Source organism: Elephas maximus, chromosome 16, assembly GCF_024166365.1.
Source record: "Elephas maximus indicus isolate mEleMax1 chromosome 16, mEleMax1 primary haplotype, whole genome shotgun sequence".
In the NCBI taxonomy this organism is placed as follows: Eukaryota; Metazoa; Chordata; class Mammalia; order Proboscidea; family Elephantidae; genus Elephas; species Elephas maximus.
Genome location: NC_064834.1, coordinates 37,541,961 through 37,561,564, shown reverse-complemented (window position 1 = coordinate 37,561,564; position 19,604 = coordinate 37,541,961). Strand labels below are relative to the sequence as shown.

Genomic DNA, 19,604 nt, shown 5'->3' with positions numbered 1-19,604 from the left:
CATAGTAGTAGTATATTTGTTTTGTGAAACTTTTGTTTTAGTATGCATATGTCGTGTGTTAAATTATAATGAAAAATGTATCTCTTACTATGGCTGTCAGTCAAAAAGTTTAGGAAACACTGCCTCAGAGGGCCTTAGAGGGCAGAGGGATTAGAGTGAAGGGAGGGTGAGGAACTTACATGTTAGTAAATCTTGTCCCAGTCTCACAGGAGTAATTCCTCGCATTTTGACCATCTCAAATGGCAGGTGGTGCCTGACTCAGCCCTTGCTCTAGCTGCAGAGCAGTCGAGAGAGATTAAGGGATGGAGTGCTTGACAATTTCAGGCATTAATCAGCATGCTGCTTCCCTATACACACCTCCGTCTCAACCTTAAAGGCCATTGTGGTTACTTCCAGAATGACACCCGCCATGTGGTCCTCCCAGCTTTCATTCTAATGGAGCCAAGTTAAAGACAAAGGAAATTGTCCATGGGACTCTTCCATTTCTCTTGACTAAGTCATTATTCCTACCAGGATTTTTAAACTTACAACCCCTTGTTTTGTTTTTGTTTTTTGTCTTCAGAGCATTGAAATAGCACATGAAAATATGAAACCAGGCAAACTCTTTATCAATAAAGGAAATGTGGATGGTGTACAGATCAACCGAAGCCCTTATTCTTATCTTCAGAATCCGCTATCAGAGAGAGCAAGGTAAGGAGGAATTATCAAAACAAAGTCACGTGTTGCCTTTAGGGAACCGTATCAAAATTTAAGTTCAGGATCATTACCTGGTGAACACAGTGGGATTCTAGAAGAATATTAAAGTCAAAGTAACTTAAAACTATGTATCTAGACAAGAGGAAATAAAAAGTGAATGAAGAAATGCTGACCTGGGCCATTTCTTTCCAGTTCTCTGGCTGTGGGAACCAGTGTGGATATTTGAAGGACCCTAGGGTTTGGAATCATAAATTTTTATTTATTTAGGGTTTGGAATCAGGCACAACTATGGTCTCATTTTAGCTTGATTTTAAGGGATTCACTGGAAACCCTGGTGGTGTAGTGGTTAAGAGCTACAGCTGCTAACCAAAAAGTCAGCAGTTTGAATCCGCCAGGCACTCCTTGAAAACCATACAATACAGTTCTACTCTGTCTTATAGGGTTGCTGTGAGTTGGAATTGACTTGATGACAACAGGTTTTAAGGGATTTACTTGTCTTAATTTGACTCTCGGCTTCTTCATCTGTACAATGCTGTTAATAGTGTACATAGCACATATTTGTTAAGTTAATGAACAGCTCTTTTTATTATATAGTATCTAGAAGACATCATATCCAGAATAAATCATCTTAGTTCAGGAGAATGTGGCAAGAGAGAGAAGGTAAAAGAATAAAGGGCCAGGAATGAAGAGCAAGGAATAAAGCCAACATAATTGAATGGAACATCCAAGGGAGATGATAATTTTCTCTGCTTTTTTTTTTTTTTTTTTTTAAGTGAGGAACCAGCTTTGTGACAGAAGAGAAGCACTTGGCTACTGTGCTTGGCAGTTTGCATTTGTCTGCGTATATTTCAGTAGCTTTTAAAAGAGGTGATTTTTAAAAAATATAATCTAGTTTCTCTTGAAAGGACATAAAAAAAGCTTTAAGTCGTAGGTCATGAATACTTTTGTGTTGCAGATTTCTAGCTATTTTTAAGATGTTCCGTTAAAATTCGATACTGGAGGAGAAATTGCAAAGATAAATCTTCTGTATAAAAACATACATGTATATTGTATAATGCAATAAATTATATGAAAATGTATAATTCTGCTCCAATCAGCTTACATAGTGCTTCCAATTTTGATCACAGGTGTAAATTGTTTTCTTAGCTGAGGAATGAGGTACAGGATATAATACATGGGACTTATTACTTGCCAGGGAAACTCACCTATCAAGAGGCATTTTTTGTTTTTGTGTCTGCTTTACTGTTTGTCTCAAAAGATAAAGGCTAGGTTCTCACACAGAATTGACTGAGTTTCTCTGTTTTGTTGACCAGGTACTCTTCAAATACAGATAAAGAAATGGTAATTTTGAAAATGGTAGATCTGAATGGACATGACCTGGGTTTCATCAGGTACTGTATTTCCTTTTCTTAGTCTGTCAGGATAACTTTCCTTGATTAAGGGTGAAGGGGTAGGGTATGGAAAGAGAATAGAATCATGCAGCAGAGATGAGAATAAGTCAAGTGGTTAATAAGTCAAATGGTTAATAAGTCAAGTGGTTATGTTTCGACTCTAGGAGGCAGACATATCTAGGATCCAGCTATGTGACGTTGGGCAAGGTTCTCAGTCCCTCAGGGTTTAGTTCTTCCTCTGTAAAACGAGGCTAATACAAGTATTACCTTAGTGTGGGATCTGAGTAAAGAGGTCAGCACAGCATCTGGCATGTAATATAAAGACTCAGTAAACATAAGTGCTTATTACTATATCAAGATCTCTTATGTGGAAGTTCTATGATGTTGTACAGTGATTTCTTGCTAAAATGGGGACAAAAATCTGACCAACCAGGAAGTAATTATTAACCTGGGTATTTTCCTAAAACAGTTTGGCTGCTAACATAAAGGTAGGCAGCTCAAATCCACCAGCTGCTCCTTGGAAACCCTATGGGGCAGTTCTACTCAAACCAAAGGGTTTTGTTTTGTTTTACAGGTTCCTTTTTAAAAGGGTTAAGTCTAATGCAGGACAACGCCAATTTGTTAAAAAAGCAGTACTGATACCACCTAAAGGAAGCAGATGAGGTGAAATTACAGTTAAAAACAAATTTTAACATTGTTCTCCGATAGTGACTGCGTATTAGAAAACTCACAGATTTTATTTTGTTCAAAAAGAAGGCATTGGCATTCATACGTGATTTTGGTTCTGCATTTGGACTGACTCAGGAATTGACTGAGGGAGTGGTTGACACAGTACCAGGTTACCTTGACCTTGACTTGTTCTTATTAGCTAGGTGATTTGGACAAGTTCTATAACTGCTCTGTGTCTCTAAAATTGTGGGATAAAATGAGTCCTTAAAATGCTGATAATAAGTTTTAGAAAAGGCGATGAGGGGGTGTACCAGGTAGGATTCTGAAATATCCAAATGAAAATTAGCAGTGAATTAAAAATAGCAAAGGGGTAAAGGAAAACATTAAAGGCTAAGACTCACGGTTCGGCTACCAGGGTTGGCCTTATAACTAGACAGAAGACGGCATCGTGGTGAGTTCAGGTTTTGGGGCCAGCTGGACATGGGTTCAATTCCAACCCTGCCACTTTCTAACTCTGTGGCTTGGGGAAAGTAATTCATCCACTTATACTTCAATTATCCTATTTGAAAATGAGAATAATAATAGCTCCTACAGTTGTTGAAGATTAAACAAGATAATGCATGCAAAGCTCTAGCTTGGTACCTGGCATATAAAAAGAGTTTAATAATTTTAGAAGATTCTACCTCTTCCAAATAAATCCACTATTGGCATATTGGAATGCCTAACATTAGCGTCACTAAAAGCAGGGTCACTAAAAATTCCCTGTTAAAATAAACGTTGATATATGGGCTGACATAATAGAACTAGTTCTTCCGTTACAATAAATTCATCTATTGATTAGTTACTCTTTGGCATTCCATTCAACAGACTTTCTATACGTCAGGCATTTAATATGTGTTTAGGGAAAATTATGATAAATAAGGCATGGTCTCTATCATGAATGTGCTTACAGGTTAGTGGGGTGGTTGGGGGCAGGAGACAGAGGCAGATAGACAAATAACCATAATAAGTCATTAGTGCTGTCATGTGGGCATAAATAAATGCTGTGGGAATTTGGAAGAGGTAGGTCTGAGTTTTGCCTGAGAGCGCAGCGGAAGGCTTCAAAGAGTAAACAACCCTTGAGCTGGACCTTGAAGGAGCCAAAGGATTTCTCCTGGAGTTCATGAAGAACAAGAAGTGAGTTGTGAGGATGGGGTGTAGGCAAGGTCAAAGAGTGGGTAAGAGATAAATTTGGAAAGCAAGTTAGCTGTAAATTGTGAAGCACTTTAGTGGGGAATTTGATTAGAAGTGGGTTCTGCTCAGGAGTGTCAGGATAAGAATGTACATCTATGGCTAGATAGACTGAGCATCTCAGATTTGTTGGGAAAAGATGGCTTTTCCCTTAATAGTTTCTATTAACTCTTGGCTTAAGGATTCAGATTATTCATGATTCTCTTTTACTGGTTTCTGAATCGTTTAAGTGGGAACAGAAAGCTCACAAATGCTATGCCCACATGTTCTTTAATTCCTTGCATATATCTGTGTTGCATATCTGAATGTCCCAGGGTCAACTGTCAAGGTTATAGCAATGCTTTTCTATCTGCTGTGTTTAACACACCATGATAAATTTCCATTGTTTCTATTACCACCATATGTTATTCTTGATGTAATTGTTCCTGAATTGCCTCCTGTTGCATAGTGATAATTGCTCATTGAGTATGCTGAAAATGATCCAAAATGTAAAGCCAAATCTGGGCTGCTGGAACAACTCAGACACCACATGTAGGTGCTTGCCTTTAGACAGAATCCCAAGATGCAGGGAGTCTGAGAACACAGAATCTCAGAATTGTATAGCATGGAGACCAGCCAGTACAACTTTCAGCTAAAGGGCCAAGGCCTAGAAAGGTGATGTGGCCTGGCCAGTGTCATAGGGACAGTTTATAGTGAAGCCAAGACTATCCTATTCACACGGAAATCCATATTGATGTTCATAATTCCTTCCTTCCTACTTTGTCTTCATTTCTTTATTCAACAAGTTTGCCCTAGGCACCAACTATATGCCACACAATACTTCCCAGTATTTGGAGTGATGCATTCTCTGGCCTTGGGATAAGGATATCTGTGTTTGTGCTCCTTGAGCAAATCCCTTCAACTCTTGTGAGACTCAGTTTCCCCATTTTTCAAATGTAAATATAACACTTTCCCTCCACACAGAGATTACTATTCATTCACTCAAGCATTAAATAATTGTGGAATATATGTGTCATGCACTGAGCTTGTACTAGGGACAGTCTGGTGAGAAAAATAGATGTAGTTGCTACCATTACAGAACTTACAGTCTGCTGTTGGAGACAGGAGATACTCAGATAGTCATATAAATTCTTGTAAAGTTATAACTGAATTAAGGCCTAAGACAGGAAGGTATGTGAAGTTATGAAAACATCTATTGAGAGATTTGACCTCATCAGGGCGATTGCGAAAGGCTTCCCTGGATGTGACAATGGAGCTGAAAACTGTAGGAAGAGTAGGAATTAACTGGGAAAACGGGAGGGAAAGAACAGTTAACATAGTGGGAGAAGCATGTACAAAATTCCTGTGGCCCATTTGAGGAAGTGATGGAAGGTCGATGTGACTGGAGTGCAGAGAGCAATGGGGCAGGGTGTTGTGAGGCAAAGTGAGAGATTTAAAAAGATTTAAAGACCATGGTAAAGATTTTGGTCTTATACTAAGGGGAAGGGAAAATCATTAAAGCGTTTTAAGCTGGGGTGGGGGGTAATGGGTTCTAGAAGGGTTAGGAAGGGAGGTGAGAAATGAAATAAAATTATGCGGGTGAAAGCATTCCGTAAACCATTAAGACCTCTATAATTGTGAGGCTAACATTGGCTCCAGTTGATCTATCTATGTAAGGAAAATATTTGTCTTTTTGTCTATACCACCTTATTAAAAAAACAGTGAATGAATTTCTCCAGAAATGGAGAACATGTTTGGGATGTTTTGAGTTAAAATATAAACTGTGTGGCATTTTCAAAATTTACCTTGGGGGACTTTGGAAGACACCTTGAAGAAAGAGGCTGTCACCACTGGAGGAGATGAAACTGGGTTTTGAGAGACCCTGGCGCATTAAGATATTATGTACGCGAAGAAGCTATGAAGAGAGAAAATAAAACAGGCTTCAAATATCTGCACCAGAAGGAAAGTCACAAGGGCACACAATCTGAATAGCAGCCCTGACTTGTGGCAGAGTCACTTCTCGTACAGCCACCTGTGCGGGCAGCTCTGGGGGAGGCAGCTAAGGAAAACAAACACAAAAACTAAACCAGTTGCTGTTCAGTCATTTCCAACACATGGTGACCCTCCCAGTGCCAGGGAACAGCTGTGCTCCATGGGGTTTTCAATGGCTGATTTTTTAGAAACAGATTGCCAGGTCTTTCTTCTGAAATGCCTCTGGGTAGACTCAAACCACCAACCTTTTAGTTAGTAGCCAAGCATGCTAACCTTTTGTACCACACAGGGACCAACACTGGGGACCAGCTCACTTTCTTAATCATGCTGCAGCACAGCAGGATTAGTCTCTCTTTTCTTCCATTTTCCTGCCTCTTTTCCTCTGGAGAGTTTTCTTCCTTGAGTTTGCACAAGTGGCATGGATTCTTTTTCCTCACCTTGTCAGCCCTCCAGGAATCAATATGACAAGGCTCATATTCCTTAGAGTTGTATGGAAGATCTGAGCAGATGTTTGAATGACAACCCTATTGCCTTCTATTTCACAGATTGCAAATCCTTTTATTCCTACATAAAGGGGCAATGGAAGGCGCCCCTTTAAAGGCACACTTTAAAAAACCACAGGGGTAGTGATTCATTTGACCTACTTGAATAATGTTGTGTACAAACAGAGGAATCCAATCTATGGAATAACATTAATTTATTTGAATGGTATTAACGTATAGAAGGGGTGAAGGGAGGGGAGTATAAATCTTCTTTACCATCTAAGACTATGACTTCTTGAATTATAATGCCTCTACGTTTGTTCTCTATTGCTCTTTATTCTACCTTCTATACTCTCAGTCCACTTAAATCCATTCAAATAGTACATGCTGAAACCTCAGCGGCCACCCTCACTAAGCCATTCTTGACCTCTTCTCTTCATCTCACCTCATCTTTGTAAATACCTTCTCCACGAGCATTAACTCTGGCTTATAAAGCCATGCTCTCTGTTCAGGAGTCTTGGGTATCACAAATGGTTAGGTGCTCAACTAACTGAAATATTGGCAGTTCAAACCCTCCCAGAGGCACCTTGGAAAACCCTATGAAGCAGTTCTACTCTGAAACACACGGGGTCACCATGAGTTGGAATCAACTCAGTGGCAACTGGTTTGGGCTCTTCGTTCCTACATCCTTCACCGAATCTTTCTGTCCCAGTTTGCACCTTCCGTGTCGTCGAGACGCTTGATGCTGACATCCTGCTCTAACTTTCCTACCTGCTTGTTTGTGTCGTTCCTGTCTGGTGGAATGCAGGCCAGGTTACACATGAGTTTTCACCCTGCGTTTGGCCCATCTCCACTTAACTGAAGGGTTTTCTTTGAAGACATTGGTGACCATAGTTGACTGATAACAGAGATAGATCGTGTTTGTGTAATTTAAATTGCCCCAAGTTTAGAAATCAAAGCCATAAAAACCAGTTATCATAATCTGGTTGAAGGCATTGGACTTACTTGATTACTGGATTTCTGGAAAGTTCTTAACCTGAAGAGATTTGGAAAGTTATTATTCTTTTTCTATTCCTTTTTTAGTATGCAAATAACGTATACTCACCATAGAAAGCTTGAAAAATATGCAAACCCAGGAAGGAAGAAAAAGCCACTCCAAGTTGTACTACCCAAAATTAAACATGGTTAATATTCAGATGCGTTTTTATGTTTATTTTCCTATAGGGAACATGTGATAAGAAGTGAGCTTGACTAAAAAGTTATTATATAAAGGATACTTGGAATCACTCACTCTGGACACTAAAACCCCCCCAAAACCAAACTCGTTGCCATCAAGTAGATTCCTACTCATAGCCACCCTATAGGACAGAGTAGAACTGCCCCCGTGGAGTTTCCAAGGAGCACCTGGTGGATTCAAACTGCTGACCTTTTGTTTAGCAGAGGTAGCTCCTAACTACTGTGCTACCGGGGTTTAGAAGCTTTAAAATACTATAAAAAATGCCAGTGATGTTATCCCCATGTACTGAGACTATCAAATGGTTTTTTAAGTAAATCTTCCTTTTATTTATGTATTTTCTAAATTTTCCACAGTGATCAAAAAAGATTCAAAAAATTCTAGTAATCCTAGTTGTTGTTGTTTGTTAGGTGCCGTCGAGTCGGTTCCGACTCATAGCAACTCTATGCACAACAGAATGAAACAGTGCCCGGTCCTGCTCCATCCTTACAATTGTTGTTATGCCTGAGCTCATTGTTGCAGCCACTGTGTCAATCCACCTTGCTAAGGGTCTTCCTCTTTTCCGCTGACCCTGTACTCTGCCAAGCATGATGTCCTTCTCCAGGGACTGATCCCTCCTGACAACATGTCCAAAGTATGTAAGACGCAGTCTCACCATCCTTGCCTCTAAGGAGCATTCTGGCCACACTTCTTCCAAGACAGAGTAATCCTAGCACTCAGAGATAATTTCTACTAACATTTTATTACATAGTCTTGTAGACTTTTTCCTAAACATACTTATAAATTTTTTGTTTTAAACAGTGGCATTTTTTTGTATATACAACTTGCTATATACAATATATGGGACCATCTCCTCATTTTGGAATATCTTCATTTTTAATTTTTTTTATATAATATTCTATTACGTATATGTGTAATTTACTTAACTAATCAGTAATCATGTGATATTTAGGTTGTTTACATTTTTTCAACATAAAATACACTGTGATGAGCATTCTTGCATATTTGTCAATCATTTCCTTAAGCTAAATTCCTGGACTAGGGATTGCTGAGCCAAAGAGAGAGAATGTTTGCATTTTAAGGCTTTTCCTACAAATTGCCATTTCTGTGAAAGGTTTTGCAGTTTATACTCCTGCTACTAAAACATAAGCAGAGTGTCGTTTTCCACATTCTTGCCAATCTGGGTAATTATGCTTTACAATTGCTGCCAAGTGATAACCAAAAATCCAAATCACTGTTGTTTTCCTTTGTATCTCTTTAATTCCTAGTTAGACTGAATTAAAATAAGCAAACAAGCACACGAAAAGCCTCTCTTACTATTTCCTCTTTCCTTTTGTTGATCTCTGAATGATACCATTTAGGGCAGTAACTTTCTGCAATCCACCCAGACCAGATATCTTTCCAATTACATTATCTAGAGGAGCTTTTTTAAAGAAGGTAATGAAAGGATTAGTTGAGAATGCATATCTGTTCTCTAGAGCGGAGACGGCAGAAAGAGTCTTCAGGTTGCTGGCCATCGGGTTTACCCGTGATCTTGGAAGAGCATTTCTGTGCCACAACTCATTGTCTTTCTTTAATCTGAGCAGTCTAGTCTGCATTTATTGCTTCTGTCCCCTTTGGAAAAATCATGGACTCAATAACCCATCCATTATACACAATGAAACACCCTTTCCCTTTCTTCCACCAAGCCTTCTGCAGCTGTACAGAGTAAGGAGGACTATGAGGGAGGTGAGAAGGCTGTGTAATCAGGGTAATAAATGTCAGGAGCCGCAAGAGACAGAATGTGAAATCCCAGTGGCTTAACACATTAAACGCTTATTTCTCACTCATACAAAGTTTAATGAAGTTTGGATAGTTCTTCTGCACACATATTGACTAGAGCTATTTCACATGCCCCACCCGGCAAGTGTGACTGGAAAAAAGAATAGTACATAGGTATTTTGTGAGCACACAAGTCTCTGCCACAAGAGGGCAGGGTATTCTCATTTACCGTAGTTTTACACAAATAACGTGCACCGTCTGCATTTGTTTGCTGGCTGCACCCTCCCTTGCAAGGTACTTTCATAAGCGCACTATGCTAATTTCCTTTTTACAGCAACATGTAGAATAGGATTGACATGGCAACTCTTGTGAGGGTGCTTAGTGAGGCGAGGGCACCGCTGGCAAACAAACGCAGAAGCCACACATTGTTTACATAAAAATACGTTAATCATTTCATGCTCGTATGTATCGATTGAATATATATGTTCTGAATACATACACGTATACACACATACACATGCCCCGTATATTTTAACATTGTATTAATAATATATTTATCTCAGTACCCTCCAGAGCTATGCGGCTCCTTTTCCCGAATCATCATCATCATAAAGAAAACAAAAACCAAACCCATTGCCTTTGAGTTGATTCCGACTGATAGCAACCCTATAGGACAGAGTAGAACTGCCCCATACGGTTCGCAAGGAGCCGCTGGTGGATTGGAACTGCTGACATTTTGGTCGTCAGCCGAGCTCTTAATCACTGTGCCACCAGGGCTCCATCATTATTATAAAAAAAACCCAAATCTGCTGCCGTCAAGTCGATTCCGACCCAGAGCAACCCTGTAGGAAGAGTAGAACTGCCCCAAAGGATTTCCAAGGAGTGGCTGGTGGATTTGAACTGCTGACCTTTTGGTTAGCAGCGGAATGCTTAACCACTGCTCGGTCATAAGGTCATAGTGAATATTTATTCCATTCTTAGTACAGGCCAGGCTTTAGCACTTTACATATACAGGGAAAGCTGTGAGAACTGGAACTCCATGGAACTGCTTTGTTTTTCCCGGTCTTGAAAGTTTTCCGCCTTTGACAAGGTGCCGTCTTACGACTTTTCTTTTGATTGTTTTGGTAGAAAATATTTGAGTTTTCCTTCTCTAACAGGTTTCTGCCTTATACAGGTTCTGGCTTTTGCAGGTTTTACTATATTTCAAAAAACAAATCAAACTCCGTTGCCATCCAGTCGGTTCCTACTCATAGCGACCCTATAGGATGGAGTAGAACTGCCCCATAGGGTTTCCAAGGAATGCCTGGTGGATTCGAACTGCCGACCTTTTGGATGGCAACCGTAGCACTTAACTACTAGACCACCAGGGTTTTAGTTTCTTTAATTTTCATCAATGCAGTGAGGTAGGTACTATTATTCTCATTTTACAGATCTGAACATTGAGGTTCAAAAAGATAAAGTAACTTGCTCAAGGTCACAAAAATAGTAAGAAGGGAGGTAGGAGTCAAACCCAGGTGTATCTGTCTCAAGAGCTGGTGTTCTCAGCCACTGAATCATATGGCCTTCCTATATTATACTTACTCAAAAAGCTCCCATGGTATCAATCTTCATGAATGCTACTCTTGAATGATGGACAGTTTTCTATTTTCCTTTTGATGGACATTTAGGTTAGTGAGGGTACAACTAGCACATAGGGCCTTTGGTGAAAATCAAACAAAGGTGCCCCTTCTCTGGGCCTGGCTTGGCAAACCGAGCAGGGTCTATTTTAGAATATTTAAGGAGCTTGATTTTGCACTTGGCTTTTATTTCTTTTTTCAGTCAGAGTAGGAAGCACACAATGTCTGAATTAAAAAGGCCTTAGAGATCTTCTGCTCCAAATCCCTCATTTACACAGGAGTAAAAAATAATGATAATATTCTATACTAATATGTTGTTGACTGATGCACAAAGCACAGTTGGGATCTATTTTTTTTTTTTTAAATCTCAGGAAACAGAGATCCAGAGAATTTAACTAACTTTGCTACAAACTTGGATAAGAACCCAAATCTCTTGACTTCCCCAATACTCTTGAATACATCAAGCCTCAACCAGAGCCCTGTTTCTTCTTTTTAATCCTTGCTGTGACATAATCATTATTTTAAAATGTTTATTTTCAGGCATGTATTCATCACTTTATGTCTGTGTTCTAGCTTCTTCTTCTAAAACTACTTAACTCTCTCTTCTTCTCTTTTGAACTTTGTTTTGATGAATATTTCTTGACCAGATAAATTGTGAGTACAGCCTTTATAAATTAAAATGGCCACCCCTCTATCTTTATAAATATTCATCTGTTACCATACTACATTGGTTGCTGTGACAAGCCTGATATATATATTTATTAATTTTATTAATTTTGTTGTTGAGAATATACACAGCAAAACACACCAATTCAACAGTTTCTATGTGTACCGTTTAGTGACACTGATTACATTCTTTGAGTTCTGCAAACATTCTCACCCTCCTTTTCTGAGTAGTTCCTCAACCATTAACATAAATTTACTGCTCCCTAAGGTTCCTATCTAATCTTTCAGGTTGCTGTTGTCAATTTGATCCCATATAGACTGCTCTTAAAAGAGCATAATGCTCAAGGCTGACATTTTTTACTATTTAAGCTAAACTATCGTTTGGTTTTAAGAAGGCTTCAGGGGTTGTTTTTGGTTTAAGGTTTGAAGATTATCTCAGGGCAATAGTTTCAGGTGTTCATCTAACCTTCATGGCTCCGGGAAGTCTGGAGTCCATGATAATTTGAAATTCTGTTCTGCTTTTTTCCCCTTTTGATCAGGATTCTTCTTAGTCTTTGACCAAAATGTCCAGTCACGGTAGATAGGCACCATCCAGTTCTTCTGGTCTCATGGCAAAGGAGGCAGTTGTTTATGGAGGCAATTAGCCACACATCCATATCTTTTTCCTATTCCTGACTCACCTTCTTCTGCTGTTGCTCCAGATGGATAGAGACCAAATGTTGTGCCTTGGATGACTGCTTGCAAGCCTGATATTTTAATAGTAAGTATTTCAAGGGGCACAGGAGGAAAAATACACCTTCCTTTTCTTAAATGATTTTATTTGAATATTCATAATTTCAATTTTGCAGAGAAAAAGTTCAACTTATTTCCTAAGGGCTAAGATAAATGAAACAAATAAGAATTTAAGTCAATAGTCCAATTAGTAGACCAAAATTCCAAGCATTTACTTTCTCCACAGATATTATCAAAGCTCATTGTAAGTTACTTGATAGCACAGAACACATGCTTCCTGTTTTCCTTGGGTTTAACATAATGCACCCATGTCTTAGTCTGGTTCTCTAGTGGAGCAAAACCAGTGAAGCATATATATATAAAGAGAGAAAGAGAGAGAGTTTATTTAAAGGAAATGGCTCATGCAATTGTAGAATCTGGCAAGCCCCAAATCCATGGGTAGGGGACAGGTTGGAAGTCTCTGCTGGCCCATGGGCTTGTAAGGGTTTGTGAGTCCAAAATCTGTGGGTCAAGCAACAGACTAGAGACCTTTGCTGGCTTATGTCCCAAGAACGGGAGGCCAGACACTGAGGAGATGGCAGGGTTGAGAGAGTGAGCAAGCTTTGCCAGAACATCCATTTATATACTAGATGCAGGCCACATCCCGAAAGAAATTTCCCTTCCAACTAATTGGCTGCTCACATCAGATCACAAAATGGAGGATGATTATATAATATCTGCCAAACCACTGAGAATCATAGCCTAGCCAAGTTGACACATAACATTAACCATTACAACCCATTTGGCTAACAGTAAACTTATATTGATTAAATTACTGGAACAATAGCCATCTTTCCTTGCCCATATCCATTCTGCTGCAGCCACCCTGATTATCCATTCTCTGATTACAACGTACTCCTTCACATCTCCATGCCTGTGCATATTCTATTTCACCTGCTAAACCAGTTGCTGCTGAGTCAGTTCTGACTCGTGGTGACCCCAGGTGTGTTAGAGTAGAACTGTGTTCCATTGGATTTTCAATGGCTGATTTTTCAGAAGTAGGTTGTTAGGCCTTTCTCCCAAGGAACCTCTGGGTGAACTCGAACTGCTAACCTTTTGGTTAGCAGCTGACTGCATTAAATCTTTGTACTACCCAGGAACTCCTGCCTTTTCTTCAGTGGTCCTTTTACAAAGTTCGTTCCATCTTTTAAGACCCAACATAAATGTCATATCTTCTGTGATGCATTCCTCAAGGGCAAGATGATGCCTCATTTGTCTCTATGTCCCCAGAGCTGGCATAAAATCAGGTGAACTAAATGTGTATTGAATGAACAAGTGAGTGAACAGAAGGAATAGAGCCAGTATTCCGTAGCAAATGAGGGCATGAGCTTTATAGTTTGACAAACCTGAATTCATAGCCTGTAAATTAACGTACATCTGTGTGACCTTGATTAGGTTATTTCACCATTCTGAGACCATTTCCTTCGTTGCAAAATGAGGATAATGATAGTACCTGCCTCAAAGGGTTCTTAAAAGAATAAAATGAAATACTGTATATAAAGTGTTTGGCCTAATAAATGTGAAGTAATAGTGCTGATAGAATTGCTCTTTGGGTTTCCTTTGATTGCACCGAAGAGATTTCATTCTGGCTGAATCTGGCTGACATCAGTGTGAGCATATCAGACAGAAATATTTTGCTCAGAGAGCCATGGAACTGCCACAGCTACTGCCTCATTTGCCTTCCAAATGAGATAGAATTGTTGTTGTTTTTTGTATGCTGTGAAGTAGATTTTGATTCATTGCTACCCTACAGAACAGAGTAGAACTGCCCCATAGAGTTTTGTAGGCTGAAATCTTTACTGGAGCAGATCACCAGGTCTTTTCTCTCATATAGGCAGCTGGTGGGTTTGAACCACTGATCTTTTGGTTAGCAATCAAGCCCTTAACCATCGCACCACCAGGGCTTCTCTGAAATAGAGTAAAACTTCCAAGAAGCAGAATCTAACTAACTAGAAAACACTAGTTGATGAGAATTATTCCTGGCACTTGAATTTTAAGAGAAAAAGACACCTCCCCTGTCCCTGCCCTCCCCCAAAAAACTAATAGAAAGATTTTCTTAAATATTTGTTGTTGTTAGGTGCTGTCAAGTCAATTTTCAATTCATAGTAACCCCATGTGATAGAGTAGAACCGCCCCATTGGGTTTTTTCAGCTGCAATCTTTATAGAAGCAGATTGCCAGGTCTTTATCCAGCAGAGCCACTGAATGGTTTTGCACTGCTGACTTTTTGGTTAGCAGTTGAGCACTTAAGCATTGTGCCACCAAGGCCTTGAAAGTAACTTCTAGGGGATGACCTTAGAACATATTCATCCTGAAGCTCTATACCTTTGCACGGTGGTGAATAGACATCTCAGGGACTGAATCCAGCCTACAGACTGGTGACTTGGCCTGACACTGTGTTTAAAAACATTTGAAATGGATGCCAACATTTAAAAAACAAAAACACTATTATGGAAATTTTTGAGTGTATACTAATTTAGAATGATGAATGTAATGAATCCTCCTGTAACAACTATGTAACTTCAATAAATAGCAATATTCTGCCATTCTGTTTCGCTATTTCCCTTTCTTCCCCATTTTCTTTATTTTGCTAGAGAATTTTAAAGTAGATCCCAGATATCATATCATTTTACCCATAAATATTTCAGCGTGTATCTCCATCAGATAAAGACTTTTTTTAAAAAAAAAAACATAACCATAACCTATTAATATAACCAGCAAAATTAAAAATTGCTTCTTAATGTGATCTAAAACCTAGTCTGTACTCAATTTTCTCTGATCGGATCAATAAAGTCTTTTTGCAGGTGGCTTATTTGAATTAGAATCCAAACAGAACCCACACAATGCACTTGTTGGCTATGTGTCTTATGTCTCTTAATTTATGATGGTACTCCTTCTTTGTTTTCATCCTACGTATTTGTTGAAGAAACTAGATTCGACATTTTAAAATCAGGAAATATTTTATAAAAATCTGGATTTGTGCCTTCCTTTGAAAAACTGGAATATATGGCAGCACTGGGCCTACATTCCCGTAAGGCAACATTTTGCTGGAGTTGAGTGGAGCACTTGGCCTTTAAATCACGCAAGTCCCTTCAGATCTCCACAGTCCATACTACTCTCTATTGTGCCATCCAGCTAAAGTCACTTATGTTAATTACTCAGCACTTGTGGGTTTCAAGCTTGCCGAATCTGACCCACATCGACATCTGCTGGGCAATGAGAACTGAATCTGGGAATGATGACCTTGGAGTCCTAAAAATCTTTAGTCATTAAATAAATGTTCAGTTTTATGCACTGTATAACTGAGGAAAGAATGTAAACTGAAATGCTTATACAACCTGCAGTAAAGAATTGAATCAACAAAGGATTTTTACTTAAAATTCCAGTTTAATCTGAAACTTTATGAACTGCCATATCTCTTTTTTGAGACTTCTAGTATTTTTTTAGTATGCTTTACTGTCTTCTATTCTGCAAATGTCTTCTTTTTCACCTCTGTGGAGGTTTGATTCTACAAAGCCACTGTGACAAGGAGTCACAAGGCCTAGAGTTGAGTCTTGGCCCTCTCTGACAACTGGGCCGCCGTTTTACTTCCCTGAGCCCCCTCTGCAGAGTGGAGGTAATATCAGCCCACCTCTCGTGGTTGTTGTGAGGTTCAAATAAGGTAACAGATGGGAAATTTGTTTGTATTCCAAATAGCTCTCCACTTAAACAAGGTATTACTATGCATAAGGATATATTGAATTATGCATAACATCCTCTTTCACGCCTCTGTGCATTTATTCCGCTGTTCCCTCTCCTTGAAACACCCTTAAGAATTTATTGCAGCCTCCTCTGTGGTCCCCTAACACTTTATGCCTATTTCTTTATAACATTTGTCACACTGTGTTAAAGGCATTTGTTCACATCTCTGCTGTCTGTGAGATTCTGGGAGTCAACCACAGTTTATCCTGTGTTTGGCACACAGCAAACGCTCAGTTAATGTTTATTGGATTGACATGGATTGATGTGAATAATTATTATGCATATGCCTGTCTTAAAGGACAAGGCCTATCCCTATACAATTCTTTAGGTATATTATCTGGCAACTTATCAGTCTCTGCTTTTGTTAAAAGCTTATAATGAAGATAGTAATGAAGAAATATTCATGAAAACAGTGTTTTATATTTTTAATATAAATAAATGATCAGGCTTTTTGAGTACCTTATTTGTACTTTGAGCTCTTTGACAATGAAAGAACCTAAATGTGGAATGCCTATCATTAAATTTTTTTTTTTTTTGCACCTGGAGAAAACTTACATACTAGTCATTGCTTTTCTCCCCAGTTCTCTGTTTTTGCTTAATTAATTTAGCCTTCTTGCTTTGTACAGCTGGTTTGCCATCCACCCAGTCAGCATGAACAATAGCAACCATCTTGTAAATAGTGACAATATGGGCTATGCATCTTACCTTTTTGAGCAAGAGATGAACAGAGGATATCTACCTGGAGAGGTGAGAAGTTATGTCTTTGGATGCTTCATACTGATTCATTAAGTGTCATCATTTATGCTATGTTAAGAATAGCTGATTAAAATCTCCAGAATAACGTGTCATCATGAACCTCACATACTGATATTCTTGACAGAAAGATCTCGCCATCCCCCCAATTGGGAAATAAAAATTAAAAAATGACTAATAAACTATTTACTCTTTGTTTTATATACTACTTATATTGATGGCTTCAGAAAGTTATAATTAGTTGGGTAAAGGGGGCAAGTTCAAGATTTTTGCAATATATAATGGTTTTGATCAACCTGGAAATATGACAGACTGTGTTGATGTTTACTTTTGTTTTCAGAGTTGTAAAAGGTATTTAGAACCTTCTGAAAATAGTGTCTTAGAGCCCTGAATGAGGACGAGGGATGAGTCCTGGGATCTTACTGGCCCAGACTTCCCTCTTAATGATGAATGTCTTCTCAAGGACCCTATTCTGCTTTCCTGCAATACAGCCTAAGCCAGCGACAATCCTAATCCAAAAATGTTTTTGTAACTTTGAAACCCAGTGAGTGACAGAATCAGAGATGGAGGGCCAGGAACCCAGTCTATGCACCCCAGGAAGCTCCTCAGCTCTGCATAAAGTAATGACTACAGAGAGTTAAGTGGGAGTAAGGACCTTGCCCTTTTTGACCCCAGCATCCAAACCCCAAATGCAGAAGATGGGGGAAGGGACAGGTGAGAGGCCCAGGACCTTGGCCAGAATAAATTTTCTGTTATAAAGCCCCAGTAACATTCAGCCTGATCTCTTAGCTCCTTTGTTGATATAACTCAGCCTCACCCCACCACCCCACCTCCTCCCCCCCCCCCCGCCATTTTAGCCTGTAGTTTTAGGGAAAAGAAAGTAGGTACATATTTATGATTACTGGCTGGGTGCTAAGCGCTTTGGATAAATTATCATTTTCATATCAAAAAAGACTTCTGCCCGCTAATATTTGCTTATCTCTTTCCCTAAGAAATCTAAGGCATTTAAGGTGGATTCATAGACCAGTTGGGTTGAGGATAATGGCTTGCCCCATTCTAAAAGGTTATGCGCTGTTTACCTCATGGTGAAAAGATAGAGAAAAGATATAGAGTGGGCAGGTCAGGAAAGTGGATGGTACATTGGGTTCAGTTTTGTAATAGGAAAATGTAGATTTGCTCTTTCCTTTTTAAGCCCATATTTACTTTTAAAGGGCAAATGAATCTCCGAGTTTCAGCGAAAACACCAGAGGCTAGACTGATGGGTCAGCATTTTAGGATTTGTTTTTGCACAGTGTTTCTTGTCAAAATGTCTCTGTTTTGAGGCAGAAGTTTGAACATGTCCAACTTGAAACAACTTATTGGAAATGGGGACATTTTCAGTAATAATACATACACTGACTGCAGTGTGAGTCTTTTCAGAAATAATTTTTTTCATAACATTGTACATACTCCTTTTACTGTCTGCAAATTATTTTGCATAGTTCACCAGAGTGGACTGAATGTTTGCATTTTTAATGGAAGTTACTGTAGAAAAGAAGACAGCATAAAAGGCAATCGGATGTTTCTTTGGCAGGGACCATATGTAGCAGCTTTTGCTTCATCAAACCTGAGAGATGTGTCCCCCAATATTCTTGGCCCACATTGCATCAACACTGGAGAGTCCTGTGATAACTTCAATAGCTCTTGTCCCATTGGCGGGGTAGGTAATTGTGGCACCTAAAACCTTTACTTTTGCATCTCATGTACATATTACTTTGGATAGTCACCAGTAATTTACAAATATGTTTTCCTCAAGCATATACTGGCCTACTTACCTCTAGCACCTGCTCTTCTCAAAAGTACCCTCCTTGTCAAAACCCCTAAATTTCAGTTGGGTAAAATTATATTTTTCTACTTATTGACTTAAGTTTTTTGAATGGAAAAACCATTTAGTAAATGTCAGAGATTAAATATCCTAAACTTGGACAATCTGAAACATTTTGTCTTGGCATTTCTCAAGTCACAAATTGTTACCAAAACCTGCCTGCCTGAAACATTTCTTACTGATTATAAGTCTTTTTTTTTTTATAAGTCTATGTTGTTGTTGTTAGGTGTCACTGAGTCAATTTTGATTTATAACAAACCCCCGTGACAGAGCAGGACTGCCCCACAGAATTTTCTAGGCTGTAATCTTTATGGAGGTCGGCAGTTCGAATCCACCAGGTGCTCCTTGGAAACCGTATGAGGCAGTTCTGCTCTGTCCTATAGGGTTGCTATGAGTTGGAATAGACTCGATAGCAATGGGTTTTGGTTTTGGGGTTAACCTTTATGGGAGCAGATCACTGGGTCTTTTTTCCACGGAGTGGCTGGGTAAGTTTGAACCACTAACCCTTTGGTTAGCAGTCAGGTGCCTAACCATTGTGCAACCAGGGCTCCCTATAATGTCGACAGGGTCTTTTTTTTTTTTTTTTAATTTAAGATCGAAATTGCTTTTCTTTCTTTTTAAATTACATAATTAAAAAATCTTGCTGTAAAAATTCAAACAACTTGGAAGCAGTGAGTAGTAAAAAGTCAAAGTCGCAAATTGCCTTTCTCCCTTCAACCCTCTGCTCGTCCCAGAAGTTCCTACTCTCACACCTCTTGCT

General features: G+C 39.1%; 1 protein-coding gene across 1 annotated transcript in view; it reads left to right on the top strand.

Moving 5' to 3' along the window:
* ASAH2 (N-acylsphingosine amidohydrolase 2) overlaps positions 1 to 19,604 on the top strand; it is a 65,541-nt gene that overhangs the window by 17,994 nt on the left and 27,943 nt on the right. Inside the window, 4 exon segments of the mRNA XM_049856062.1 lie at positions 563 to 690; positions 2,010 to 2,087; positions 16,854 to 16,974; positions 18,554 to 18,679. Coding sequence (XP_049712019.1) covers positions 563 to 690; positions 2,010 to 2,087; positions 16,854 to 16,974; positions 18,554 to 18,679 — 453 coding nt within the window.